The sequence below is a fragment of the Molothrus ater genome, chromosome 18, assembly GCF_012460135.2.
Source record: "Molothrus ater isolate BHLD 08-10-18 breed brown headed cowbird chromosome 18, BPBGC_Mater_1.1, whole genome shotgun sequence".
NCBI lineage: Eukaryota > Metazoa > Chordata > Aves > Passeriformes > Icteridae > Molothrus > Molothrus ater.
The window spans coordinates 3,825,002-3,852,067 of record NC_050495.2 but is presented as its reverse complement, the minus strand read 5'-3'; the positions used below and the strand labels follow the sequence as shown (position 1 = coordinate 3,852,067).

Genomic DNA, 27,066 nt, shown 5'->3' with positions numbered 1-27,066 from the left:
CCGCGGCTGCGCGCTGCGTTCTGCGCTCTCATCATGGCGGCGCGGGGCCATGTGCAGGACCCCAACGACCGCCGCCTGCGGCCCATCTACGGTACGGACCCGCCGCGCCCCCGCCGCGGCCCCGCCGCCGCCGCCGCCGCCCCGCCGAGCCCCCCCGTGGCCCTCCCACGCTCCCGGCCCCGCGGGGGCTGCGCGGCTGCGGCGCCCGCCCGGCCGGGCCGGGGTCCCGCGGCGCCCCGGGGGTGCCCCCTCGGCCCGGGGGGAGCGGAGCCGGCGGCGCTCGCAGCCGAGGTGACCCCGGCCGGAGCTTTTTGCGCTGCCGCGGAGGAGCCGGGAATGGATTTAATCCCCGGAGGAGCAGCCGCGGATGCCCCGGAGTTGTGTTGGATGTTGTGGCACGGAGCGGTGACGCTGTTGGGGGAATGGATTGGGAGGCAGGAGAGGAGTGGAAGGGGACGGTGTCGTTGGGAGTTGTCCGGTGTTGTTGTGTCCCCGGATATTTCCGAGGGTGTTCTGCGCTCTTGGGGTTGCTTCGGAGGTTGTAGGCAAAGCTTGGCTCTATGCAAATATGGAGAAATAAAAGGAAAACACTTCCCCGGGCTACGGTATCGTTTCGTCCCTAAAACTGAAGATTTGGTAGAGATTGAGGAGAACGTTCTTAACTTTTTCCAGCAGGGATGAAAACCTCTCCCTAGAGACGCGGAGAGCTGCCCTGGTTTGGGCTGGGCGTGCTTTGGGATGTGCTTTGCTGGGGCAGAGGGATGGTGCAGTACAGGCTGAGTCCGTGATGGGCTCCAGGGAGAGGGAGGAAGATGGTTTTGTTCGATCAGAAGTGTTCAAGTTCGGTGCAGTTTGTCTTTATGTAACGATTTTAAGGTTGTTTTTTTTTTTTCCTTAGTTTTCTATCCGTGCTGTGATTGGCAGTTTCATTGATGTGCAGTTATTTTTGTCATAACCTGTGTGAGAAATGGTACTAACAGAAAAATCTGGGTAAATTCAGCCGACACGGAGGCAGACGATGTTGAGCATCTCGCTTTGTTCATTTTGGAGAGAGCTTTGGAATTCCTTTCTGCTCGTTCTGGAAAGGATTCTCTGCAGTGCACGGTTTGATCTCGGGCTGTGGTGCTGCAGAAGCCGAATTAAAGCGTGTGATGAGCACACACAAGTTCCCCACCTCAGCAGCTGGGGAGGTGCCCTGTGAGCTCCAAGGGCTGCTCTGGGTTTGTGCCCTGCTTCCCCAGGATTCCTCGACAGCTCTGGTTATCTTTGATCTTGACTTGTTCTCCCTTCACCTGAAGGTTCAGGTGTTTCATTTCCAGCCTTTGAACATCCCCACCTATGAGCTAGCATAGGCTGAAGTTTAGTTTTATTTAGCTTCATTTCCTTTGGGAGCTGCTTTGACTTCCAACATCCTGACTGGTTAGGAAAATGCAGTCCCTTCGTTCTGCTGCGTTTTAGGGAGGTTTGAGGGTTATTTGATTTACTTTGGAACACCCAAAGCTGAGATGTTCTTGGCACAGCTGTTAATCCCAGTCAGGCAGCTCAGCCTGGGGGATAATTTGTGTGTCACTAAACTGGGTGACAGAGCCTTAAAGCAAGAAGCCTCTGATGTGCTGTTCCACACCTTTGAACCTCTTCTCTGAGAAATCCCCAAAGTTTTCATGTCAGAGGTGACCCAGAGGTTTTCCTAAGTTGAATAATTGGTGGCTTCAAACTGGATTTCATGTCACAGTGTTTACTTTGGTGAGTGTGGAAGGGCTGCCTCGTGAGAGGTTTGCTGTGGCTGGGCTCAGGAGCCCAATTAACTCTGCTTTAATTATACAGCATCCACCTGGCCACAGGAGCAAATGTGGGAACTGTTTAACAGAAATCTGTAAATGAGAATAGATGCACAATTTGTGCTGAGGATTGCCAAGGATCACCCCTCAGTAAGAGAGTTCTGGTTTATGATGAGAATGAGAGGTTTGATGAGGAAAAAAGGTGTGTGGTATAATTGAAGTTATCTGGCAGGAGAGAGGCCAGAGCAGTGTGAGCAGCCCCTTCCAAAGCTGGGTTTGCTGAGGGAGGAGGGATTTTTGAAGGAAGGGGAGCCCATAGGGGTCATGTCTTGGCCTAAAACTGCTTCTTTGTAATTTTGTAATAATCTGAAAATTGTAATTCTGAGCTAGAAAAGGAGAAAATGGTCTGGAGATACTGGGATATCCCCCTAGGAAATATTGATGCTCCACAGTTGTGCCTTCAGAACCAGTCTGGGGGAAGGGTGGTGGCACTCCAGGGGGACAGGTTTGCTCAGCCTGAGGTCTGGATGCTGTGGACAAGTCTTTCCCACTTTGCTGGTGTGTGTGTGATTGGTTTCTAACCTCCTGCCTGTTAAAAGTCATTGAAGGTCTCCCAAAGACACACCAAATTAATTTCTACTTTTCCTGCTGAAGCACTGGAGCTGCACTGCCAGCAAAGAGCGGTTTCTGCAGAATCCTCTCTATTATGGCTCTCTTTTGTTGCTGTAATGATCTGTGTGGAGTAATTACAAAAGCTTGTTTGTTCGAGTGACTAAAACCAGTACAACGAGATGAATCCTTCATCCCTGAAACGACAGTTTCCTGAATGTTTGGCTTAGGAGGAGCTGCACAGGGAAAACGTGGTTTTTGCTGCTGGTGTGACAGCAGATGCTCCATGGTAAAGTTGGAGGTGGCTTTCCAGAATGGCCTTGGTGTTCTGGTGTGATTTTGTGTGTGCTCTTCCTCTGCAGATTATCTCGATAATGGCAATAATAAAATGGCAATCCAGCAAGCAGATAAACTGCTCAAAAAGCACAAGGACCTTCACTGTGCCAAGGTGAGTGGGACTGGGGGGCACTGAGCTCATTCTGCCTGAATCTCAGCGTGTGCCACTGTCCCTTTCCCTGGGAGCTTCCACAGTGGTTTCTGAGCCCTCTGGAATGTCTCTGTTCCCTGCCCACCTGCATCTTGTTTGTCTGAAAATGACCTGATAGGGACTGGAGGTTTGGTTCCACCTGGGCTGATTGTCAGCACCGCTCCGAGTGACCTTGGCAGGTGGGCTGGGCTTTTAAAAATGCCTCTTGGAGCCCTGGGGTTGGGACACCCATCTGCAGGAGTTTGGATCAGAGCATGTCCTTGGGAGGGAATGGCTGAGGAAAACATCCCAGGTGAGCAGGTGTCCCAGAGGAGCTGTGGATGCTCCTGGAATTGTTCAGGGCCAGTTTGGAGCATCTTGGTCCATGGAAGTGTCCCTGCCCATGGCAGGGTGTGGAGCTGGATGATTTTAAGGTCCCTTCCAACCCAAAGCACTCCAGGATTCCAGGATTTTGGAGGCATTTGCTCTTTTGCTTGTTCACCACCTTCCCTATTGAGGGAAAGGGTTCTGTTCCTCCCTTTTCTGAATGTGTTACTCTCTTTCTGCTTTTCTCATTTCCCTGGGGGTTTCCCTCTCTGCACTTCACTCCACTTCTACATTTTGAAAGCTTCCCAAGCTGCAGAGAGTGTCATTGACCTGAATCTCATTTATGTCACTTCTCTCTGGCCAGTTAGAGAGAAAACTAAGGAGAATTGCCACTTTGCAGCCTCCAGGTAGGGAAACCCATGTGATGATGCCTCGGGGCAGCCTCAACATTTATCAAGAAGTCAGATCCCCTCTTTGATGCTGTTGCATTTGGGGGTTTTCCTCTCCAGCCAAAACTTGATCAATCCTGGAGCTGTGCAGAGGGAATGAGGTGATTGGGCTGCTCCCAGCAGGAGTGAGAGGGTTTCCAGGTGCAAACTGTGTCTGTGAGAGCTGCCTGTGTTGTGCCCACAGGTGCTGAAGGCCATTGGCTTGCAGAGGACTGGCAAGCAGGATGAAGCCTATGCCCTGGCACAAGAAGTAGCAGCACTTGAGCCCACAGATGACAATTCCTTGCAAGCACTGACCATTCTGTACCGGGAAATGCACAGACGTGAGTTTGTTCCTCTCCCAGAAATCTCTCTTTGTGTTCTTCCACAGGGTTTGTGCCCCCCACAGTTTGGTGGGAAACGTGTAAAATTCAGGATTTGTGTATTGAGAGACTGTTAAGAGGCTCAGAATTGAAGTTATGCCTCTAAGGCTGGAGTAATCTTCATAGAGCAAAAAAAAAATCCTCATTTGAACTTCTTATGAACACAATTGTGTGGCAGGTCCCAAGATAATGATCCAGCAGCCTGGGAGTTCACTTCTGTTAGTGAAACTACAGGAATTTGTTATCAGTAGGGTGACAGAGATTGCAAATCCTATAGGGTGTGATGAAAGGCCTCAGGAAAGTGGTGAAAAACAGGAGGGAAATCTTGACCTCCCAGTTTGGCCACATCAGCTTTGTCAGGTTCCTCACAGTGATTTGTATTTTCAAAGTACCGAATCGTCAGCGTTGGAGGGATGGAGGAAAGTTTCCTGTGCTCTTCTGAAAGATGCCAGCCCTCCTGTCCTGCCTTTCTGCAGCTTGAACAGTTGTTGTTTCTGGCAGCTTCTTGGGGATGTGGTGGTACCAATGCTTATTGAGGAGTTTGGTGGGTGGTAGCACCAAATTTATTGTTGAACTGCTGGAGAAATGATCAAGGGGTGAAACAGCTTCATGAAAGGGTGTTTGCCTCAGTCTGCAGAAGAGAATTGCTTATGCTCTCCCAGTTGATTTCTGTGTGTGTGTTTGTGGAGTTAAAGCATCACTTGGTGAGTAGCACCAACATTTTTTGTGTATTTTTGAGTTCAGCATAAACCCCTGTGAATGACAAGAGCCTCTCTGTGACTGTTAACAGCTTCCACTAAGCTGAGCTTTGTAACTTTCAGCTCTGTAACTCAGGAACTGCTGGGTGTGAGGCACTTCCACTTTTGATCCTGCAAGAAAATTGTAAATAAATGCTTTCTATATTTGTGTCAGGGATGTATAAACTGTGTGAAAGACAAATTTCATTTGTTTTTCTGTTTCTACTCTGAGCTACAGTTGTTTGTGTAAGAAAAAAGACTATGGAAGGATGAAAGTGTAAGAAAGTTTTGCATGTTGTACAAAATATAAGAAAGTTCTGCATGTAGCAGAAGTATTTTGTCATGATAGACCTGTTATTAAAAGTTGAGTGTGAAACAATTGTTTGGAGTTCTGATACAGGCAATTGGAAAATAGCAGGATATGATTAATATGAGTAAACCTGTGATAAGAATAATTAATTGGCTTTTAGGCTCTGAAAGTGTTTGTTTTGATACATGATTCACATGGAGCAGCAATTCTGCCAGCAGGAGAAACCTTCATTCATTTTAATCCACAAAAATAGAGAAAAACCTACTTTAAAAGTAGACCTAAAATTCTCCTGAGCAGTTCAGTTGCTGCTGTTGAACTCTATTTTGATTTAAGTCTCTTTTGAGGTTTATTTAGAGTTTTTTAACCACTTTCCTGATGTTTGCAGTGCCCAGGGGGCAGAGCAGCATTTTGGGGCTGATAAATGGAATTAGTTGCTGTTCAGAGAATCCCTGCTGCTCTTTAGGGAGCTGTGCTTTAAAGTATTCCTAAGTTGGCCTTAACTTTAGCATCTGATTTTGGTTTAGCTGAGCTGGTGACTAAACTTTATGAGGCAGCTGTGAAGAAGGTCCCCAACAGTGAAGAATATCACTCCCACCTCTTCATGGCCTATGCCAGGGTTGGAGAATACAAGAAAATGCAACAGGTATGACCAAAAATGTGTGTTCTGGATGGTTTAAAGTGTATTTTTCGTTGTCTTTTACTGTCATTTATGTGTTATGAGTAATCTTCAAAAAAGCTGAGCTGGGTAAATGCAGAAGTTAAACTCTTGGTTGGTTTTTATAGAGAGGTTTGAAGCTCAGTTTTTGGAGATGGGTTGTCTGAGACACAAGCTTTGTTAATTTAAGGCTGTGTCTTTTACTGATTTGTGGTTTTGTAGCTGCAGTACAAAATAAAGGAATTCTGGAGCAGGCACATCTAAGCAGAACTTCTGATCCAAGTTTTCACATTTGACTCTGGCCTCAGTTCTCTGTTAACTTTAGGAACATAAATCCTCCCCATGCTCTTCCTGAGTATCTAAAATACAGCTTGTATTGATGGCATTCAGTGAGGAAAAACTAAAAAGCACTTGAAATATCCCCTGTCAGTTGGCAGCACAGTGCCACACTGGTTGGTTTTGTTTTCATCCCTCCCAAATTAGGTGCCTGGAGAATGCCCTGTAAATGGAAGATGGTTCTCAAGGCCTCTGTGCTCACTCTTCTGTGTAAAAAAAACCCACAGAGAGCCAAGAAATAAGTGCTAAGCTCCCTCTTGTTCCTGCTGTGACAGGTTTGGCTTAAATAGCTAAAAAGGAGTGATGGTGAACCTGAAATGAGAAACCTCATGGTGCAACCCAACCTTTTTTTTGTGTGTGTGATAGATCACCATCATGAGTGGAGTGAATGCCTCAGATAACAATAATTAACATTGATGTGACCTTTTGTATGTCTGAAGTGACATAAAAACGTGGAGCTCATTAAATTACTTTCAATATCAATTGAATCAAATCATCATTATCAATATCACATTGTCAGGGTGGGATGTTGGCCTTTGCTGTTGGATTTAGGGGTGTGAAGAGTGTGTGGATGGTGTCTGATTAGGGAATGAAAATAAACCCCAGAGTCCTCTGGGGTATTCCAGCTGAAAATCCTGGAAAATGCCAATTGCAGTCAGGGAATTGGGACAAAAGTCCAGCTGTGGAGGTAGAATATTGTGTGTAGTTTCTTGAAATTAATTACAGATTCTGTAGGGGTAAAAGTCTTGTCCTTGGTTACACACAGGCACAGTGAGGGAATTGTGGGAATAGCTGTTAACGTTAGGGAAAATCAGGAATTCTTTGGCTCTGCTTTGATCCAACCAAGTTCTCTGCTCAACCTCTGCTCCCCCTGCTTTGCACGTGGAGGTGACCCCAAATTTGGGGGTGTCAGTGGGCGTGAAGTGAGAGCTGAAGGGCAGTTCCTGGCTTTGCTGTGTCCCACAGCACTGGAGAAATCCCCTCATTCCCCAAGAACAAAGCTGCTTCTTCCTGGAGTTCCCAGTCAGTTCAAGCTGTGTGGGCAGTCAGTGCTCGCTGCTGCTCTTGCCAGAGCTCCACAGAGTCCCTGGAAACATTTCCACATTTCCACCCTCTGGTTTCCTCAGGGATGTGTGTTGGGAGGGAAGAGCTCACGGGTGGGGAGAATCCTCCATGTGCAAATCCCCTCCCATCAGCGCTGCCCATCACGAGATCTGAGCGTTGAATCTATTTCAGGGATGATGAAACTTGTGTTTGCTGTTTTTCAGGCTGGAATGGCACTTTATAAGATTGTTCCCAAAAATCCATATTATTTTTGGTCTGTGATGAGCCTGATCATGCAGGTGTGTGCAGTATTGGGTTTGTTTTTTGGGTTTGTTTTTTTTTCTGACTGCAGTGCTGGTGCAGGAATGTTCTGAGGGAAAACACGATGATTTTGGGTAAAATGTGGGTTTGAGCTGTTTCTTTGTGATGCTGGGAGAAAGACTGGGCCCTCCTTAAGTAGCATTATTGTTCTGGTCCAAAATAAACTCTGAGGTGTTTTTATAAACCAATTTAACTGTTGCCTCACCGCCTTCATACAACTTGAATTATTCTCTCATCTGCACTAATACCCACCTGTCCTTTTGGCTGAGATAATGAATAAATCCTCAGCTATCTGCAGTTTCTCAGTCAGAATTGTTCCTCTTTAACGAGGTTATAAAAGCTCTTGGAGGGAATAAATGAGAGCTCTGGAATTAGCAGCAAGTCTGCAGGAATAGGCACAGATCAGCTGTGCTGCTGCTGGTTGAGACAGCACATTTGGCCACTAAAAATCAGACATAAAATCAAACAAAAATAAGCTCGGAGGGTTTTAATCACATCCTCTAAAATCCTGTGCTGTGTAAAACACAAAAACGTTCTGGCTCCGTGTTTTTACCACAAGGTTTGTGTGCTCAGACACGCAGGGCTCTGGTTGATCTGATCCAAAATGAGCTTTTCTGTGCAGCAGCAATTCTATTGCTGCCTTTTGCCAGAGCAGTTGCACTCTCAGGCCACAGATGGCAGCTCCAAACAGGTGGCTGGGGGGGATTGGAACACCTGGGTTGGGTTTTTTTTTTCCCTCTTTTTAAAGGGAAAAGAGCAGTGGGTGGGACGTCGCAGAAAGCTGCTGAACTGTTACAATAATCCCTCTCTTTCTTAGTCTATCTCAGCACAGGATGAAAACCTCTCCAAGACAATGTTTTTGCCACTTGCTGAAAGAATGGTGGAAAAAATGGTGAAAGAGGACAAGATTGAAGCTGAGGCTGAAGTAAGGCTTGGTTTGAGCTTTGTTGAGACAAGGAATGCACTGTTAAGGGAACTTGATTACCTTGGAAAAGTTTAAAATAATAAAAAATGTTTTGGAATTAAATGTGAACGTAGGGGACAGAAGGAAAACCAAAAGTAGGGGCTTAACAGAGCCTCAGAATCCTGTGCCTGAGGCAGTTTTTGGTGTTTGATTTGACTGATGAAGTGCTTTGCTCTCTGGGAGGCCCCAGGAAAAACCTGAGGACTAAGAATGGAAAAAAAGACCTAAATTTGAGTCTTGCACCCTTTGGGATACTAAAGATAGCTTTGCAGGCCTGGTATCCCCTATTTTCTCTTTTGGCACACCTGGGTGTGTTCTTCCTGGCAAATTTGATTGCAGCTTAATTTTTCTTTTAAGGTGGAGCTGTACTACATGATCCTGGAACGTTTGGAGAAGTACAAGGAAGCTTTAGATGTTGTGAGGGGAAAACTTGGAGGTAATTTATTCTGTCATAAATCAGAAGTACAAGGAAGCTTTAGATGTTGTGAGGGGAAAACTTGGAGGTAATTTATTCTGTCATAAATCAGAGCTGTGTGGAGAATACAGCAGTTCCCCTTTACTTCAGAACTTGTCCACTGCTTCCAAAAATCAAATTTTAGGAAGCCTGACTTAGCACCAATTTTAACCTGAGTGTAAACTCTGGAGGTGTTTGTGCAGCCTGGTTTTACCTACTTTGTTTATGGTATTTAAACACTACTCAGGGCTGAGCTTTGCAGTGGTAAATTTGGATTGTGTTCTTGGTCGTAGCTGCCATCTTCAAAATTGAAAAGTCTTCAATATCTGCATTTTAGAGGAGTTTACCTGAAGATTAAAGTGCACTTGTGGAGGCTTCCATGGGAAATCTTTCTGAGGGCTGCTGCCGTGTTAGACCTGGTGGTTTGGTGCTGGGCTGGAAGAAGGAGGTTTGAGCAGGGCTGAGCTGAGCTTTGCCTGTGTTTTGGTGCAGAGAAGCTGACGAGCGAGCTGCAGAGCCGGGAGAACAAGTGCATGGCCATGTACAAGAAGCTGCACCGGTGGCCCGAGTGCAACGCGCTGGCCAGGAGGCTGCTGCTCAAAAAGTGAGAGAGGATTCCTGCACTCCTGCAAAAGACATGCAACAAAATCCCCTGCTTGTTTGGGAATGGCCTCGTTTGGTGCCATTTGTGGTGAAAATCGGAGAATATTGGGAAGCTTTTCCAAAGATTGCACTCCAGGCATGGTGAAGGTCACAGGGGAGTCAGCGTCAGGGCTGGAGTTGCTGCTTTTTATAAGTAGAATTTAGCAACACATTAATGCAATAAAAGGTTGTTTACCTCCTTATTTCTAAGTTCTGTGCTGATTGTCTAACTCTGACTTGGCAGTTCTCATCCTGTCCATGATTTACATTAAATTTTCTACATTTAAATTTCTCCCATTTGGCCAGACTTCATCGTGGGAAATGTATTTAATGCATGGAGCAGATGCATCAGGAGACAGAACATTCCAGTGTGATCAAATCTGTCTCAGAACTGTCAGGAGAGATGTGGTGTTTGCTTTTGGATTTAGCTGTGCTTTCATCTTAGATATAAGTTAAATGCAGAACAGAAACTTCTGCCTTCACGTTTTGTGGGGATATTGCTGAGCTCTGACTGGAATGTGAATTTTAGGAGGAGAGTTCATAGCTTGCCTCACTTTTGAATTGAAATGGTTTTGCTTAATATGTTTCCAGAAATTCAGGATGATGGTGTTCCTAAGATGTGAGACCTTTTCAAGGGGAAACAATTTTATGATTAGAATTGAATTTTTTCTGTAATATGATTATGTGTTATTCCTTAATTCAGCTTTGGCAAGAAATGTAGCTTTAGCTGTTAATTGTTCTGGCAATTCCCTAAATTTTGCCCTGTGCCTGATTTTTGTTTCAGCTCAGATGATTGGCAGTTTTATATAACTTACTTTGATTCAGTGTTTCAACTCATTGATGAATCCTGGACGCCTCCAGCAGAGGAAGAGCAGTAAGTTGAGAATTTTGCTCTGGATTTGTTTTCCCTTTGTGCTACAGCAAATTGTTTGGGTTCATATATTCAATATTAGAGTGACTTCTTGATGTCAGAGCCCAAATGGCGGGTTTTCCCTGCTTTGTTTGGTGTGTTTTCCCTGCTTTTATCTGGAGGCTGGGAATAGTTCATGGAAGTAGTTTGTGCATCTTCCAGCTCGTGTTTCCTGTGGTGACCGAGTTGCGGAATCCCTCATTTCCCTGTCTGGGAGCATGCTGAGCGTTTGTTACCAGCAGGACCTCCCCAAGAACCTTTTGTCTGTGTGGTTGCAGCTCTCTGGAGGGGGAGGTGCACTGCTCCATCGAGCAGGCCGTGAATTTCATCGAGGAGAGGATCTCAGAGGAGTCCAAGAGCTCCCGGCCGCTGCGGGGACCCTACTTGGCCAAGCTGGAGCTGATCAGGCGCCTGCGACACCGGGGCTGCAACGATGAGTACAAGCTGGGTAAGAGCCCTCCTGGGGCAGGAGTTCAGCTCTGCACAGAGCACAAACTTGCTGCTAAATCACTGAGTTGAAGACTGGTTTCACCAGGAAAAGATAACCTGTTGTTGTGTATATAAAGAATTTTAAAAGCGTTGGAAGATGGACTTTGAAGACAGGAAGGTATTTTCAGATTACTCCAGGGCTTGGAAAAGCCAGCAGGGAGGTTTTCAAAAGGACCTCAGGGATTTAGGAGCATCAAGTCACTGACACTGTATTCTTAGTGGAAAGTCTTGCTGTTAGTGCTGGAATCTCTGGGTGGGTTTTGATTTAAGTTTTTATGGCAACAAAGCCAGGTTTTGCCTTTTAAAAACCTGCATCACAAAATGGCATTTAGGGAATCAATGAAAGGGAATGTGATTAGAGCAACATCTGTGCTATTTCCTAATTCCTTTTATTTTTCCATCCCAAAAGAAGCCACAGTGAGATAAGTGGAGGCTGCGTGTGCCTGCCTGGGTCGCTGAGCTCCTATCTGCTAAAGGAGCTTGAATGAAGCTCTTGGGCTTTTTTTAATGTGTCCTTGGTTACCAGAAACGTTGAGGCTCTGTTAAAATCTGCACTAGTGCAGCTCTCTGCTTTCTAAATCGCTCTGTGATCATGAACAAAGATTTCTCATAGTGATTTTACAGATTTCACTTCTGCTGGAGGGTGTTAAAAAGGTGACCTGGCCTTTTTATCTAGGTGATCCAGAAGAACTAATGTTCCAGTACTTCAAAAAATTTGGGGACAAGCCCTGCTGTTTCACTGATCTCAAAGTGTTTGTGGATCTCCTCCCACCCAGCCAGTACACAAAGGTAAGGAAATAATCAAGAAGTGGTGGCAGGAACTGCAGTGGTTGTTTGCACTCTGATCCCTTTATCTTAAAATACCTGTGGATCATATTAAAAGACTGGAAACATCAAATTTTTACTTTCTGCTTGAAATTCAGAGAGCTCTTTGTGCTGTAGAAAATATCATGAACATCTGAACACTTGAGAAGTTTCACTCAGAGGATTTTTACTGGAGGTTTAAAGCTAAGTTTGATCCTGCAGAGTCTCAGATCTGGTATTCCTTTGGTTTTTTTATTGCCATTTTTCAAGGTGTCAGGGTGCTTTGAGCTCAAAGTTTGTGTTTAATGGGAAGAAGCTGCCCCCTGATCCCATGCAGGGATGTCACAGATGCTTTGCTTGGCTCTGGCAGTGCCAAAGGGACACAGTGACCCCATTCCAGGGGTCATGGACACACCTATGGCAGTTTTTTCCAGAATCTCTTTCTGAAACAGCTCTCTGGAAAAGAGTTTCTCTGAAAAGCCCATTTGTGCAGAGTCATGAGCAGCCTGGAGTGACTTCAGCAGCTGGGAATTCTGTCACTCACCCCAGTGTTTGTCTGAGCCATTGTGTCCAGGGATCAGCGCTGGGGAGGGCAGAGAATCCGGGATCAGCCAGAGCCTGGGGATAAAATGTTGGTAAACAAAGCATAGGTAGCAAAGTTCTCTTGGTTTATTGAAGTATTTTTTGATTCCTGGTGCAAGCTCTTCTCACAGCCCCACTGCTGATGGGAGCGGTGGCTCTGGCAGGGGTGGATGTTGCTGATGTTTTATGTTTGAAGGTGTGGTTTTAGCCCCCTGGCCAGAGATGTGGCCAGGAGGATATTGAACTCCTAGTCCTGGAAATGGTGATTCCATTGTAAGGGAACCCTGAGGTACTGAACAGGTTTCATCCCAACTTTCCAGGGAGCAAATTCAAGACCGGGAGTGGAAGAATTATATTTAATAATAGTTCAGACTTCAGTTTTGTCACAGTGCTTGTGAAACAATGACTCTGACTTCAAAATTCTCTGTCTGGCCTTAAAACTGCTGCTGATTTTACTGAATATATTCTGGAATGTATATTGTGTCAAACTGATGTATTGGGTGGTGCTCTGGTTGTCCCTGAAGCAGCGTCTGCAGCACTTTAGCTTGGTCAAGGACACGAGGAGCTGAGGAGGTTTGACAAGAGAGTTCCACTTCAGTAGCTGAGATCATGATCTTGCTGGGCCACTGACATGTGAGATAGTCCAGAAATAATGGTCAGGACACCAGCCTTGACTTCCTGGAGGTGTAAATTGGACAGTAGAGCCAGTGGTGTGGTTGACCTTGCTCAGCTTGGCAGAGTTTCAGACTGAGGAGATCTGTCAACACAGCATTCATCAAATTCTTTGGGAAAACTGGAATTGGTTTGTGTTGTGCCTGGTGCTGCTCCTGAGCTTTTTGCCTCAGGCTTGCATTTGATGCAGTTCTTCTATGTCAATACCAAGTGTAGTAAAACCAATTCATCGGCTTTTAACGCAGGTTTCAGTTTGCAGACAATGCTGGGTTTTCAGCAGAGCAAGAAGCTGCTGCCCAGCCCTGTGTATTGTGAGGAGTCTTTTGTCTCCCATTAAAATCAAACAATGAGAAGCTGCTTTTCTTACAGCTTAATTGCAAAAAGGAGTCATTAATCAGAGTTGATGACCTCACTGAGAACTGCACATTACTTCAGAGCTGAGGGAAAATGTAACAGTGCAAAACCATCATTGCCTGGAAGTGTGCTGAGAAGCCTGTCAGTAACTAATTATTTTAATTGCATCTCTTACTACCACAAGAGTTAACAGGTGCTTGAACTCCCTGGTGTATCAATGAATTGGAAACCTGCCTCTTGATTTTTGTTCCCTCCATCTTTTTGATGAAACTTAATAAAACCTCAAGCAACTCAAAAGAAAATCTTGAAGGCTGTTCTTGAACCACGGATTCAGTGTGATATCAACATGGATGTTCCCACCTTGCCTTTTTTTAGTTTGATTGGAGGGAGGAAATGCTGCTTCCCCATCATTTGGTGCAACCCTGCAGCCTTTGCCACCGGTGTGGTGGTGTTTGCAGGGGTCCCAGGACAAGGGAAGAGATGAGAATCTTGACTCCGTGGTTCAGAAGGCTGATTTATTATTTTAGGATATATATATTATATTAAAAGAAAATTATATATTAAAACTATACTAAAAGAATAGAAGAAAGGATTTCATCAGAAGGCTAGCAAGCAATAGAAAGGAATGGAATGATGATAAAATCTTGTGACTGACCAGAGAGTCCAAGACAGCTGGACTGTGATTGGCCATTAATTAAAAACAACCACGTGAGACCAATCACAGATGCACCTGTTGCATTCCACAGCAGCAGATAATCATTGTTTACATTTCCTTTCTGAGGCTTCTTGGCCTCTCAGGAGAAAAGGTCCTGAGGAAAGGATTTTCCGTAGAACCTGTCTGTGCCACACCGGGGTTTCTCTTGCAGTTCACCCGGCAGCTGCTGGACGTGATCCCGCTGGCGGCGGCGGCCGAGAACGAGGTGGCTCTGCCAGGTGACATCAAGGCCCTGCAGCAGCACCTGTGTGTGGTGCAGCTCTCCAGGCTGCTGGGCATCTACCACGCCATGGAGAAGAAGCAGAAGCTGGCAGTGGTGCGGGAGCTGATGCTCAGATACCGCCACGGGTTGGAGTTTGGTGAGGAAAATCTGTAACGCTGATAAAACTCGGCTTTCTCCTTTCTGGTTCTACTCTTCACCTTCCCTGAATTGTGGTTCCTTTAATTTTTTTTTCTTTTCAGCCATGTATCTTAAAGATAAATGAAGCTTTCCAGGGTAGTTCAGATGGTCTGTTTGTACTTTGCAGGATTGCCTGTGCTTTTAAGCAAAGCCAGGTTTTCTCACTGAAGCGCGTAGGACACATTTGTGGTCAGGAGTTATTAATTTGTAAATCTTGCAGCTGTGGGAGTCAGTTCTTCCAGCAGATGTCAATGTTTGAAATGCCCCAAAGGCCACTCAGTGATGTGTGAAGTTGTTTGGATTTTAAGACAATTCTGATTTTATAAATTAAAATGTGCTCTCTGATCGTGGTGCCACTCAGTAACCCTGACTGTGAGATCAGCTAGCAGCAATTAGTAATTAGTTTTAGTAATTCAAGGGTAACTGTTTTTTTTTTTTTCTCATTTTAGGGAAATCTTGTTTGAAAACTGAATTGCAGTTTTCAGATTATTACTGCCTGCTTGCAGTTCACCTGCTGCTTGATCTGTGGCTGGAAGGTATGTTTCCAAAATTGTGCCTTGCTCCAGTATCTCTGTGGGAGGCTGGGACAGGGAGACCAGTGGGTGCCTGGCATGGCTTGTTAGGCCTGGAGCTTCCTGAGTTGTTTTATTTTTTTCAATATGAGGTATTTCAGTAGTCCCTCTGATCAGCTGGTGTTTGCCCTGCATCTCACTGATCTCTATAAACAGATTTAATTTTTCTGATTAATTCCTTTTTTCTCTCCCTTGGCACGAGTTCTGCTGACAACTCCTTTCTGATACCAGAAGTGTTTTGAGAGCATTTCTTTCTCTTCCTGACATACTTTGTCTTTTGGATCCCTTGTTTCTAGACTTGCTGGGACCTGTTCCCTCAATTAAATTTGCCTGTACTCCACCCCTGCTCTTTGTGTTAAGTCTCTCATCCCACAGTGTCCAGTGCTGGGTGTCCACGTGTATATTCCTGCCCTGCCATGTTGTTATCTGTTACACCCTTGTATTTCCCAAGGAAGATTTAGTCTTTAACCTGACTATAAATCCATGGTCAGGTTTCTGGCAGGAACGTGGATGGGGGCTCTTGAATTCCTGCCTCTTTTGCAATGTGCAAGCTGGAATTCCCAAACAGCCCAGGATTCATCAGGAAAGGTCACTTTGCCTGCAGTGTGCTCTGTGCAGATGTGAGCTAGATATTCCCTGGGAGGGATTTTTCCCCCAGCACTCCCTCAGGGAGCAGCTGGAGTGCTGGAGCTGCTGTTATTTGGGCACCCTGCAATCCCTGGCAGCGCTCTGAGCCTGCTGTAACGCGGGCACGGGGAATTGTGCCAGCGCTGTCCCTGCTCACACCTGCCCGTGCTGTGTCTGTCACCAGGTGAAGAGGCAGCTGTGTGGCAGTGCCTGACTCTCTTGGAGGAGGGGCTGTCTCACAGTCCCTCCAATGCTCAGTTTAAGCTGCTGCTCATCCGGATCTACTGCAGGCTCGGCGCCTTCGAGCCCGTCTCGGAGCTCTACTCCAGCCTGGACGCCAAGCACATCCAGCACGACACCATCGGGTGGGTGGTACATACTGAGAATAATCACAATCACTCACTCCTCATCAACCCATCCTGGCAGCTGCAGCACCCTCTGCCACCCAGAATTCAGCACATTGTCACATTTTTGGGTGCTGTTGTGCAAAAGTGTTCTGGGGTTTTTGGGAGGCACGTCCACTGCATGCTCCCCCTTTCTCTAGGGTATCTTCCCCCGTTGTGATTTTGAGCTGTGTTGGATTTTTTTAGATTAATAATTAATCTGAAGGAAATTGGTGAAATGGCTGGCTGGCTGCCAGTCAGAGCTTGGTGTTCCAGCTTGGGAGCACCCGTGAAAGCCAACACACCCTGGTGTGATTGGGGGTCTCTCACTGAGCAGCTCTTACACCCTTAACATGAAGAAAGAACTCCAAGCCCTCACATACTGCCTGAAAAAAATTGAGAATTCATTCCACTAAAAGCCTGAACTTGCTGTTAATGCTGTTAAATGTCCAGATGTCTCCTGTGCAGCTGCTTGCCAGGGCAGTGGCTGACGTTTGCCTCGTGCTGTTTGTTGCAGTTATCTCCTGACACGCTACGCCGGCTCCCTGGGCCACTACGCTGCTGCTTCCCAATCCTGCAACTTTGCACTCAGGTTTTTCCACTCCAACCAGAAAGATGTAAGTTGAAAGAAATCCCCTCCATGACCTTGTCACACAGCAAAGTGTCTTTGAGAAGCTTTAGGGCTTTAGAGAAGCCCTGTGCAAGGCTTGTGCAAATGCAGTGGTTTAAAACACAACAAAGAGCAGTAGTAGGTGCAGCTTTGTGGCAAAGGTTGTCTCAACCTGCATTTCCTACTACAAGGATTTGTGAGTTGCTGTTACACGAGGTTTGGCTTCAGCTTCCTTTCTGTTAAAGCCAGTTTTAATGCTCCTCATAAAACAGGTATGATTGCTTTTGAATTAATGTTGGTGATTTTATGCAATAATTGAATGTCCTGTGGAAATAAATGCTGGTGTCATAAATTTGGCATTTTGGAAAGTAAGACAGCAGCCAGTGATGATGGGTCAGGATGGGGATAGCACAGGATGAATCCTTTATCCTACAGTCACTGGAGCTGTGTGTTTTCAGTGCATGGCCAGGGGTGCACTTCACTTTAAAGGGAGTATCCCATTCTGAGTGGGAATATATCCTGTGCATTTGTATTTCACACCCTGGGTGGGCACTGTTGAGAGGTAGGTGAAGATTATTTTTACTTCCTAAGAAACAAAGGTGCAGCCCAGTTTTAAATCTGCCAGTCAGCCGCTGGCTAAGTTGGCTCCAGAGGCCCTGCAGTCACACAATTTGCTCCCCACTGTCCCAGCAATAGATAAAACCACAGGAATTGTCTGTACTGAGCAGTAAAGGTTCTCACACAGAAATCACTCAGAAGCAGCAGCTTGCTCTGTTGGCAGCACTGGTGTTCCTGTGTACAGGGTGCCCGTGGCCGTTTCCCTGTGCCCAGTTCTGTGAGCTGTGTCTGACACAGTTTTTCTGTTTTCCTGAGGGTTGCACATGGATTGTTCAATGGGATGGGAGCTCACTCTGCTCTGCATCCCTCACTTGCTCATTTTTTTCCTACTTGCTAATAAGTTTTGGATTCATGGAAGGGAAGCCCTGGATCCAGACACCTTTTTTTTTTTTTACTGAGGTGTAACTTTTCAGTCTTGTTTAAAAGTCATTTGGTGGATGTTAATCAAAAAAAGATCCCTGGAACCAACTGTCTGAATGAAACCCACGACTGCTGGGTGCCAGGTGGAAAAGTGAACTGAAAAAACTTCTGGATGTGATTCCTCTGCTTGGGAACAGTGTTGTAATGCATCAAGAAATCATCTTTCCATGGAAAACAATCTGAAGTAATTGAGGTGTGGTTCCCTTGGGAGCAGGTTATTCTCTGGCATGAATGATGGAGTGGATGTGGCAGAGAAGAGTTGGATGTCTCCAGTGGCTGTTGGCAAGAAAACACAACTCATGTTCCAGAAATCCCAAAAAGGTGTTGCCTTGCTGCTACACCTTCAAATGTTGGGATTTCAAGAGGCCAGCAGTGGTGCAGCAGGAGGACAGAATTCCTCATGTGGCAACATGAGGATGGGACTCTGGAATCACTCACATCATACCTTGGAGATGGTGTTGCAGCCAAAGGACCATGAGCTGATGTTGCTCTGGGGTCTCCAAATCTCTCCTGCTCTGGACATTTGCAGTGCTTGTCTCCTTAAGATCCTTTGGATGGGAAATGCCTCAAAAGCTGTTCTTGCAACCAGGACTTGCAAGAGGTGAAGGCTCAGTTCAGGCTGCTGTTCCCTGAGGATGATGGTGTGACAAGAGTGGGGATGAAGAAGGATTCCTTGCCATAAATCATGTCACAAGGTCAGGATCTGCTCCCAGTTTCTGTTCTGCTGTGGTTCTGCTGGGGCTGCCCCTTTATGCTCCGGCTCCCACTCAAGCCCCACAATCACATCTGCAGTGTTAAAAGGTGCCTGTCCTTTAAAAGTTCCCTTTTTTACAGATTGCTGCTGCTGCCTGCTCTTCCCTAGGTTGATGCTGAGATTAGCTGGAATGTCACAGCACAGAGCTGTGTGTGGGACTCTGCCTGGAGCAGGAAGTGTGGGATGTAAATGAAGTCTGGCATAAAAATAGAGCTCCTGAATCAGACTCCTTGCTTTGGATAAATCCATTCTCCTGACTTGCTGAACTTCCCAGCCTGACGTGAATCCTGTGTCAGAGTGATCCCATGAGTAACAGCCGTGTAGGCTGCTCTGCAATCCTGCCACTATTCCTGCTCTGGGAGAGGATGCCAAGGACAGGGAGGAGAGACAGAGAAGGCAGCATTGCTATATTTGGCCAAAACTAAAAAGACAACTTTATAACTTTATCCTCCTCAAGATAGTCCTCCTTCAACTATGCAGAATCACCAGTAATCTCTCTAATTTTCTTGTGTCCATCCATCTTTAGTCTCTCCAGATACTGCAGGCAAACCACTCCAACGTGTCCTGGGGGGATTTAAAAACCACATGGATGCAGTTGAATTAAAGCCCATAGTCCCTGACAGTCACCTCTGCAAGGCTGTTGTTAGTATGTTGTTGAATATTTGGCGTATTTTTTCATTCAGTGCAAATAACCAAATTACTTAAGGGGAAAAAAAAAAATAAAGACAACTCCCTAGAGGACATTTCTTGGTTTGGAGGGGGAAAAAAAAAGGAATTTTGGATCTGTGTGTGTTGCCTTCTGGTCTCTCAGAGCCTTCCAGACAGGTTGAGCCTGTTAGGACCATATAGAATTCAGTTAAGCAGAAGCCTTTTTTGGTGCTTTTCATCTTCAGTGCAGTTCATAAGTTTGTTCAGAAGAAAATGGTTGATTTGCCAGAATTTCTCAGTTGTGGAGTAATTCTGATGTAAAAACTCAGCTATCACTCATGGCTGGGAGCAGAAATGGTTCACTCTGTTTCTACAGTTAGACATTTTCATTAAAACACTGCTTGTCTGGAGTTCCTTCATCATAAAAAATCTCTTTTTTTGGAGATTGCTTGGACTGAAGTGAAATATTGGCTGCCTGCCTTGTATTGCTGCATTTCATCAGAGAGAAAGCAGAATATCCCATGGACCCTGAGAATTTTCTTTGGTGTTTGTGTTGTGCCATGTACACACTGTGTGATACTGTATTTAAAACTCTAATAAAAAAGAGAAACAAAAAATGTGTGAGTAATTTTTATTTAATCTATGTTGCGGTGATATGTGATGCACATCCAAGTCAGTTCCAGAAAATCCGGGCTATATTTCTTTTGCCTGGAATTATTTCTCACAATGAAATTATGATTTAATTATTTGAATCACGTATCTGAAAGGAAAAGGAAGGGAAAAAAGCATCTCTTCCCCTTGAAGCATTTCTCATTGTCGTGACAACAACGTGATGTTTCGTGTTGGTTTTGTTGTTAAACCTCACTGCCCATGGAGCAGCTGGGCATTCCCAGTTCAAAGCAGCAAAACTGCCTGGGTGACTTGGAGAAAGCAGAAGCACAAACTCCTCCCCAGGGATTGAGGATCTGCCAGGTCCTGCACCTCTGGGCTGATAAAACCCAGAGAAATGCAGTTCCTTGGCAGTGACCTTGTTGGTTGGTGCTAATTTGGGAAGTCACTGAGGAGAGCTGGTGTGTGTTGTGTTGCAGACCTCAGAGTACATCATCCAAGCCTACAAGTACGGGGCGTTCGAGAAGATCCCGGAGTTCATCGCCTTCAGGAACCGCCTGAACTCCTCCCTTCACTTCGCGCAGGTTCGCACCGAGCGGATGCTGCTGGACCTCTTACTTGAAGCAAATATGTGAGTACAGCTCCTGCCATGGGAAAACTGGGAAAGGGCCAAGAGGGGCCTCTGGGGAGTTGCACCTGCAGAAATCTCGGAGCTGCAGCTCTGCTCCTAAAGCTTCGTTCTGATTTTAATGGTCTCGGGTTGCGCCGAGGAGGTTTTAAAAAGTTCTGTTGTGGGAAGGGTTGTCGGGTGTTGGAATGGGCTGCCCAGGGAAGCAGTGGAGTCACCATGCCTGGAGGTGTTCAGAAAACACGTGGGAGGGCACTGAGGCCATGGTTTAGTAGTGACCAGATTGGTGGTTGGACTTGGTGATCTTAAAGCACTTCTCCAACTTTGGGGACTCTGTGATTCTGATTTGCTGTCCCTTAACATCCTTGTCAGTGCTGTGTGTGTCACATTCCTGGCAGAGGGAAGAGCTGAGCAGTGCACAGAATATGATCTGTTAGTGAGCTGCTTTCTCTTTGCAGTGATCAGATGTTTGATTTAGTGCTGCTTGTTCTTACCTACAGATCAACCAGTTTAGAAGAAAGTATAAAGTCCATGAGTCTGAGCCCAGAGGAGGATGACATTCCATGGAAAGATCTGCGTGACAACAGAGACCTGACAGTCTTGTTTAGCTGGGATCCAAAAGACAGGTGAGTAGGAATATCCTCACACATAGCAAAGAAATTCCTTCCAGGGCAATTCCCAGATTTCAGTGTTCCTTGGGCTGGCTGACTTAAGCACCATGCACCACATCTGGCAGTGCTGCTCTGTTAGGTATTAATTTTTCTGAATTTCTGCCCACTCCTTCCTCATCATACAGAACTGGGGAGCTTTGGGTAGGCTTTTGTGCCTGGAGCATTTGCCTGAAAGCTTTGGTGCCTTTCCCTAGGGACATTTCTGAGGAGCATCGGAAGCTCTCCCTGGAGGAGGAAACGCTGTGGTTGCGAATCCGCTCTTTAACGTTGAGGCTGGTGAGCGGACTCCCGACCCTCGGTCACACCATCCAACCAAAGAACTCTGAAAAGACTGCAGAGAACGGTGTCTCCTCCAAGATCGACACCATCCGAGCCCTGCTGCAGCAGCTGGAAGCGGCGGTGGATTCAGGGAAGAAGTTTCTAGAACAAAAAATCAGGTACCAGCAGCAAGGCAAAAGCTCTCCCCAAAGGTTGGCCGTGAATGCATCGTGCAGGCTGCAGAGTGCATTGAACTGCCCCTGGGTTTGTGTGTGTGACTGACTGGGAGATGTGCCAGGCACTGGGTGGGGTGAGGAAAAGCTGCAACACCTTTATCTTTTTCTTTGCTTCTTGCCTAGTATCCTGTCCTTGGCCCTCCTCCTACCCGAATGGCTGGCTTCTTCAGCAGTGGCAGCTGTCAGTGCCAGACTAGCTTGTTTTATCTTGTTAGTGATATTTATGAACTAGATACCAATGGCTTAGGTAAGTGTTTGGGGCAGGGGTTTGACCACGTTGCTGTGGTGGGTGGTGGGAGGGAGCCACATGGCTCTGTAGAGTCTGAAAACTGCTGGGTGTTGGAGGATATGGACTCAAAACTGTTACTTGTGTGTTAATTTTCTGTCTGAAACTAAATTATCTGAGAGCCAGTGCCTTCTTTTAATGTTTTATGTAAGTCTTCATTTTTCTACTGTATATGGTGCTGTAATACTGGCTCCTCTTTGAAAGCAGTTGCATTTACTTTTGAGTACTGACACTAAATTGCATTTAAACACCCTCTTGAGTTGCTGGAAGCAGAAAACAAGAGAAGTTGTAGCTTATCACTTTTAATTTCCTTTTTTTTTTTCTTTTTTTCAGAAGATTCAGCAGAAATCCAGGAAAGAATAGGGAGTAGTTTCAAGTCTTTAGTAGAACGCCTGACAGGTAAATGGTAACTCAAGAGCAGACACTGAGGCAGAGCTTCCTGGCTGTCTGAGGGTGGCTCTGGAGTGTCTGCAGGGATGGGCTGTGGTGATGCATCTGCAGACCCTGTGAAAGCTTGAGAACAAGGCTGGGATTGCCCTTGGCTTGTGTGCTGAAGCTGCTGCATGCTCAGAACGTGCTGTGCCCTTCAGAGCATTTCTCTGCAGCCTGGGCAGCTGCTTCTCCTGGTGCTTGGGCCAGGGGGGCTCATCAGGGGCGTGGAAATGTTGGTGATGAGCCAGAACTCAGAGGAGATGGGGAGGACTCCGTGGTCAGTGCTCTGACAGTTCTGCACACTGCACTCAGATGCCTGGTGTACAGAAAATGCACGTTTAAGGTGACCTCCTTCATCCTTCAGTAAGCCATTTTTCTTTTTTCTTTTCAGACTTGTTCAATAAATGTAAAGGTGATTTGATTGAAGTCAGAGATGGCACCTTGAAAACTCATCCAAACCTGTTAGAAAACTTAGTCTTCTTTGTTGAGGTATTTTTTTTTTCCTTTGAACACTAGAAATTTGGGAGTGCTGCGGGGTAGAAATGTTGGGACTGAAACGCAGTGCAAGTTTGATCTCAGACAACCAAGAGAACTCATGAGGGATTTTGTTGCATATTTTAATCATGCTGAGTTTTACCAGGAACACTAAAATGACTTGAGAAGCCTCCTCTAAAAGGAACTTAGAACATATTTTTACCTTTCTTCCAGACGATCTCCATTGCCCTGTGGGTATCGAGTTACTGTGACAGCGTCCTCCGACCTTTTAAATCCAACCTGCAAAAAAAGAAGAAGAAAAAAAAAGAAAGCAGTGTAGCAATGGTACAAACCATGTTTCTTTCTCTCTTCCCCCACCCCTAATCACAGTTTATTTATTCTGAAGGAAAAATCAGGGTAGATAACATGAACTGGTTTTCATAAACCTGTGGATATCGATGTGGGTAATGGTTACTTGGGGCTAATTCTTGCTGTTTAAAATCAGTGACATGTCATATCTGTGACACCATGTGACGGTTTTTTAATGAGAAATACAGTTTAGAGTGTCATTGACCTTCCTGCCTGGAATGTACCACAGTAAACTCGTCAGCAGGGAGTGTTTATCTGGGGAGCTAAATTATAGCTTAGCACTGGTGGGAAGAAGAGAATTGTATATTACAAAGTGAGTTATAAAATGGACATTAATATGTGTTTATAAATTCAAGACCTGTGTTTGTTTTTGTAGCCACCTGTATTTACCCATTTCCTGGATTATGTAACTGAACTCCAGACATTAACTTCCAATGTAATAGATCATATCAAAGGGCTTGAAATCATTCTGACTGCACTAAAACTTGAAGAGCTGTCCCTCAAGGACACTCTGCTTTTACAGGTAAGAGATTCCCTGGGCAAACACCGTGGTCCTCAGGAATTTCCTTCTGCTGCTTGAGATGTTGGAGAAGGTTTAAAAGGGGGATTTAAACATTGGCTGTGAAGTGAGTGATTTCTCTTTTGCACTTTGCAGGAAGAAAAAAAGTTTACAAAGACTGTGCAAGGGAAGGTCCAGAGCAGTTACCATCACTCAGTTCAGGAAATTGGAGAGCTGCTGAAAAAGAGACTTGATACCATTAAAAAACTAAAGATTTGAGCAATGCATCCCTGACAGACTCCACAGGGGAGTGACACCAGAGTCCCAGACAGAAGCAACATCCACTCTACCATCACTTAAATCCAGAACTTCCTCATAATGCATGAAGGACTTAAAATCATGAAACAATTTTTTTAGGTATTACAGATGTATTGAGCTGATTTAAATTATTGTACATAAAAGAAGCAGGGACCCTTCCTGGGGTTTGACCACTTTTTATACATGTTCATAAGCATATTGCAACAGGAGAAAAGTCACTTTCTTCCCTTTTGATCTCTAGAACCAACTGGAGATGGTCTTTAGAAGCAGCAATAGCAATCCAGTGTAAAGCATCTATCTCCAAGGATATTTTCATCACCATACAGTGTTCATAACTTTTGTATGGTCCTTGCCTTAGAAATGCAGGAATTGTAGATGTCCACGTTCAGCCACCTCTGATGAACTGATCTGGCTTGGAGCTGCCTGTTTGGTCTGCAAACCACCTGGTCCTGCTGCCAGAATTCCATGTGTTGGTCCATCAGGGAGAGGTGAGGCCTCCGTGGTGGGCTGGGAATCATCCGGAGCTGGGGCAGGATCCTCCAGGGAGGAGGTGTCTGTGCACAACTCGGGAAAACTGCAAATGTGATGAGGAGCAAACTTCAGAGAGAGAGAGAGATGGGAATGGGAATGGGTGTTTCAGCAAAAAAAAAAAAAAAAAAAGACAAAAAGAGAGACCTTGTAAATAATGGCTGCAGTGAAGTGTGACACTGCGCTGGTATCATGTCAGTTTAATGTCAAACAGCAACGTCATGACTTTTAAAAAGTGTATTTAGATTACTGAAACTTTAAGACTTCAATATTTTAATAGAAATGGAATCCTATTGGCTTTGGTTTTAAGTTGGCAGAGGTAACTTTTGCTTCCGCTGTGGTCTGAGGCTGAGATCCTTTTTGTACCTGTCTGCTTGCTTTTTGCAGTTGAACTTTGATTATCGAGCACTGGCCCATGAAGCTTTCTGTTAGAAGTGACCATATCATCTGCTCCCACAGAATCTGTATTTCTGCTGGGTTTTTTTCATGTTCAAAGAGCAATGCAGCCTAAAATTGATAGGCAAAAAAAAAAAAAAAGTTCATGTACCTGCAATACAAGGGACAGGTCAGACCCAACAGATTCCTCATCTCCTGGTTTAGAGCCACAGGTATCTGAGTCTAGATTTAAAGTTTGAAGAGAGCTTGACTGCCTTTGTCATCTCCTCTGTTTTGTTAGTAATGCTAGAATGTTGATGAGAGTATTTTTTTAATAAATCCCCTGTATTAAAAAAAAAAAAACGTCCCATAGCTGCTCTTGCTGGATTTAGTTTGGCTTTGCCCCATCCTGAAAGGGAAAGAAGAATGTCTGCAGGTTGTCAAATTGTAAAGGATGTCCTGATGGTTAAATCACAATGTCTGGTAAGTGCTCTGGGCTGGAGGAATACCAAAATGTGTTAAGTTTGTTTTATAGTAATACTTTTACTGAAAAAAAAAAAGGAAGAAAAGAAAAAAAAAAAAAAAAAGAAACAGAACTGTCATGTTGTATAGAAATATCACTTTTGAAAAGGAGGGTGTGCTCCTTAAATGAAAGCAAGGCTGGTGAGTGAAGGTGATGCTGTCAGGTGTGTAGGGTGAGTGAAAACCACCCCAGTGCTGGCGTGGGGCGGCTCAGAACAGCCCTGAGCCAGAAACAGGCACTGCCTTGCAGTCAGGGGCACAGTGGCACCGCTGCTGTCCCTGTCCCCTGCCCTGATTGCAGAGGCCTTTGCACAAACACAGCAAAGGTGACACAGGGGACAGTCCCAGGGCTGATCCAGGCTGGAGTTTCCTTCCTCTGCTGCTACACCAGGTTGAACTCAGTCGTATCAATAAGCAATGGTGACAGTGTAAGTGAAGTTTAAGATTAAGAGAACCAAGCATTTAAAATCCTCCTGTGTGCCTGAAAGCAGAAGCTGGGTTAAAAAATGGTTTCCTGCATCCCTTGAGAGCAGAACTGAAACTGTGGGGGGGACTGGTGTCATCTGAGGCAGGGGCTGGGACAGGATGGAGCCGTGGCTCTCTCACTTCCAGCACAGGGAACTCTGACTGTTCTCAGTGCCAGCTGCTGTTCTCCTGCCACTTCCAGCCACTGGGAACGACAACCTTGGCAAACACAGAACTTTGGGGCTCCTCAGTGGTTTCTAAAAGCAGAGGCTGTCTCTTCCCAAGCTGTAGTTTCTCTAGGAGGAAACAGTGTACAAAAATGACTCCGTACTCACTGACTGGGGGCTTGGTTGAGGGAGAGTTTCTCTCCCCCTATAAATTGTGTACAGTTAAATATATTATATATTTCTTATGAAAGAGCATTTCCCCTCCAGAATATGTCCCACACGGACCTGGTAAGAAATTCAAGCTATAACCCATTGCTGCTGTTCCCCTTTTTTCCACTCTTAGGATTTGTTTTTGTTGGTTTCGGATTTTCTTTGGGTGATGAATTGAAAAACATACCTAGAAGAAGCTACCAAGACTACTGTTTACAGACTGAAAAATTACTGCTTTTATACTACTGGGATCATGAGCCACGATCCTTTTACAGATTTCCTCAACTCCTCTTGGCTTAAAATCAGTGTCTGATGTAGATAAAGGTTGGAAATCTCCTACTCTGCTTTGTCTACACACAGGACAAACTGTACAATGCTTGTTTGTGTTGTCCATCATTTTTGTACTTTTTAACTGTTCAAAAATTGCATTTATATTTTGCAATCCTTGATAATCATGACTTTATTTTAACGGCTAGTAAACTTAGGGATTTTTTTTTGTTGTATTTGCAGCCTTATCTGAACTTTCTCTTCCTTGATTATTGTTAATTTATGACTGTAGGAGATATGTACGCCTCAGCCTTCTACGGACTTAAGTGACACAGCTGCAACTGAACTGCTTTAAACTGGATGGGTTTATAATTTATATAAAAGTCAGTTTCGTTACAAATCAGTATTGCTGCCTCATTTTTCTGCCTGGATGGTCTGGATGTGATCAAAGTGCTTGTCTGCACTTTGTAAGCTCCGTGGTGAAGCCAGATTATGCTGGTGCAGGACAAGCAGATCCTGCAAAGACGAAGGATGGAAAAAGAGGGAAAATGCTCATTGTTTTCCAGCTGGGGATTAGGTGCAGAATGATGTCTGCTGGGGGGAGGGAGCGTGGATGGCTCAGTGCTTTTACTTGATGAGCTGTCAGTCTGTCTTTCTGCAGTGCTTTTCATCCGGTCTATCCACGATAAGGACAGATTGTGTCCACGTGCGGTCTGGCAGTGCATGAAATCTCCCCTGGC

At 45.3% G+C, this 27,066-nt stretch overlaps 1 protein-coding gene across 1 annotated transcript; it reads left to right on the top strand.

The window, feature by feature from the left end:
- The first annotated feature begins 15 nt into the window (after nucleotides 1–15).
- On the top strand, nucleotides 16–26,726 carry NAA25 (N-alpha-acetyltransferase 25, NatB auxiliary subunit). The gene is made up of 25 exons (XM_036393123.2): nucleotides 16–91; nucleotides 2,750–2,835; nucleotides 3,814–3,952; nucleotides 5,563–5,681; nucleotides 7,298–7,372; nucleotides 8,212–8,319; nucleotides 8,716–8,794; nucleotides 9,305–9,416; nucleotides 10,239–10,328; nucleotides 10,643–10,812; nucleotides 11,530–11,642; nucleotides 14,132–14,339; nucleotides 14,830–14,916; nucleotides 15,764–15,944; nucleotides 16,480–16,579; nucleotides 20,101–20,252; nucleotides 20,750–20,875; nucleotides 21,115–21,357; nucleotide 21,422; nucleotides 21,538–21,661; nucleotides 22,034–22,099; nucleotides 22,524–22,621; nucleotides 22,841–22,951; nucleotides 23,352–23,498; nucleotides 23,631–26,726. Exons 1-25 carry the CDS (start codon nucleotides 34–36, stop codon nucleotides 23,751–23,753), a joined length of 2,916 nt encoding a protein of 971 aa, XP_036249016.1. The 5' UTR covers nucleotides 16–33; the 3' UTR covers nucleotides 23,754–26,726.
- The last annotated feature ends 340 nt before the right edge of the window (nucleotides 26,727–27,066 follow it).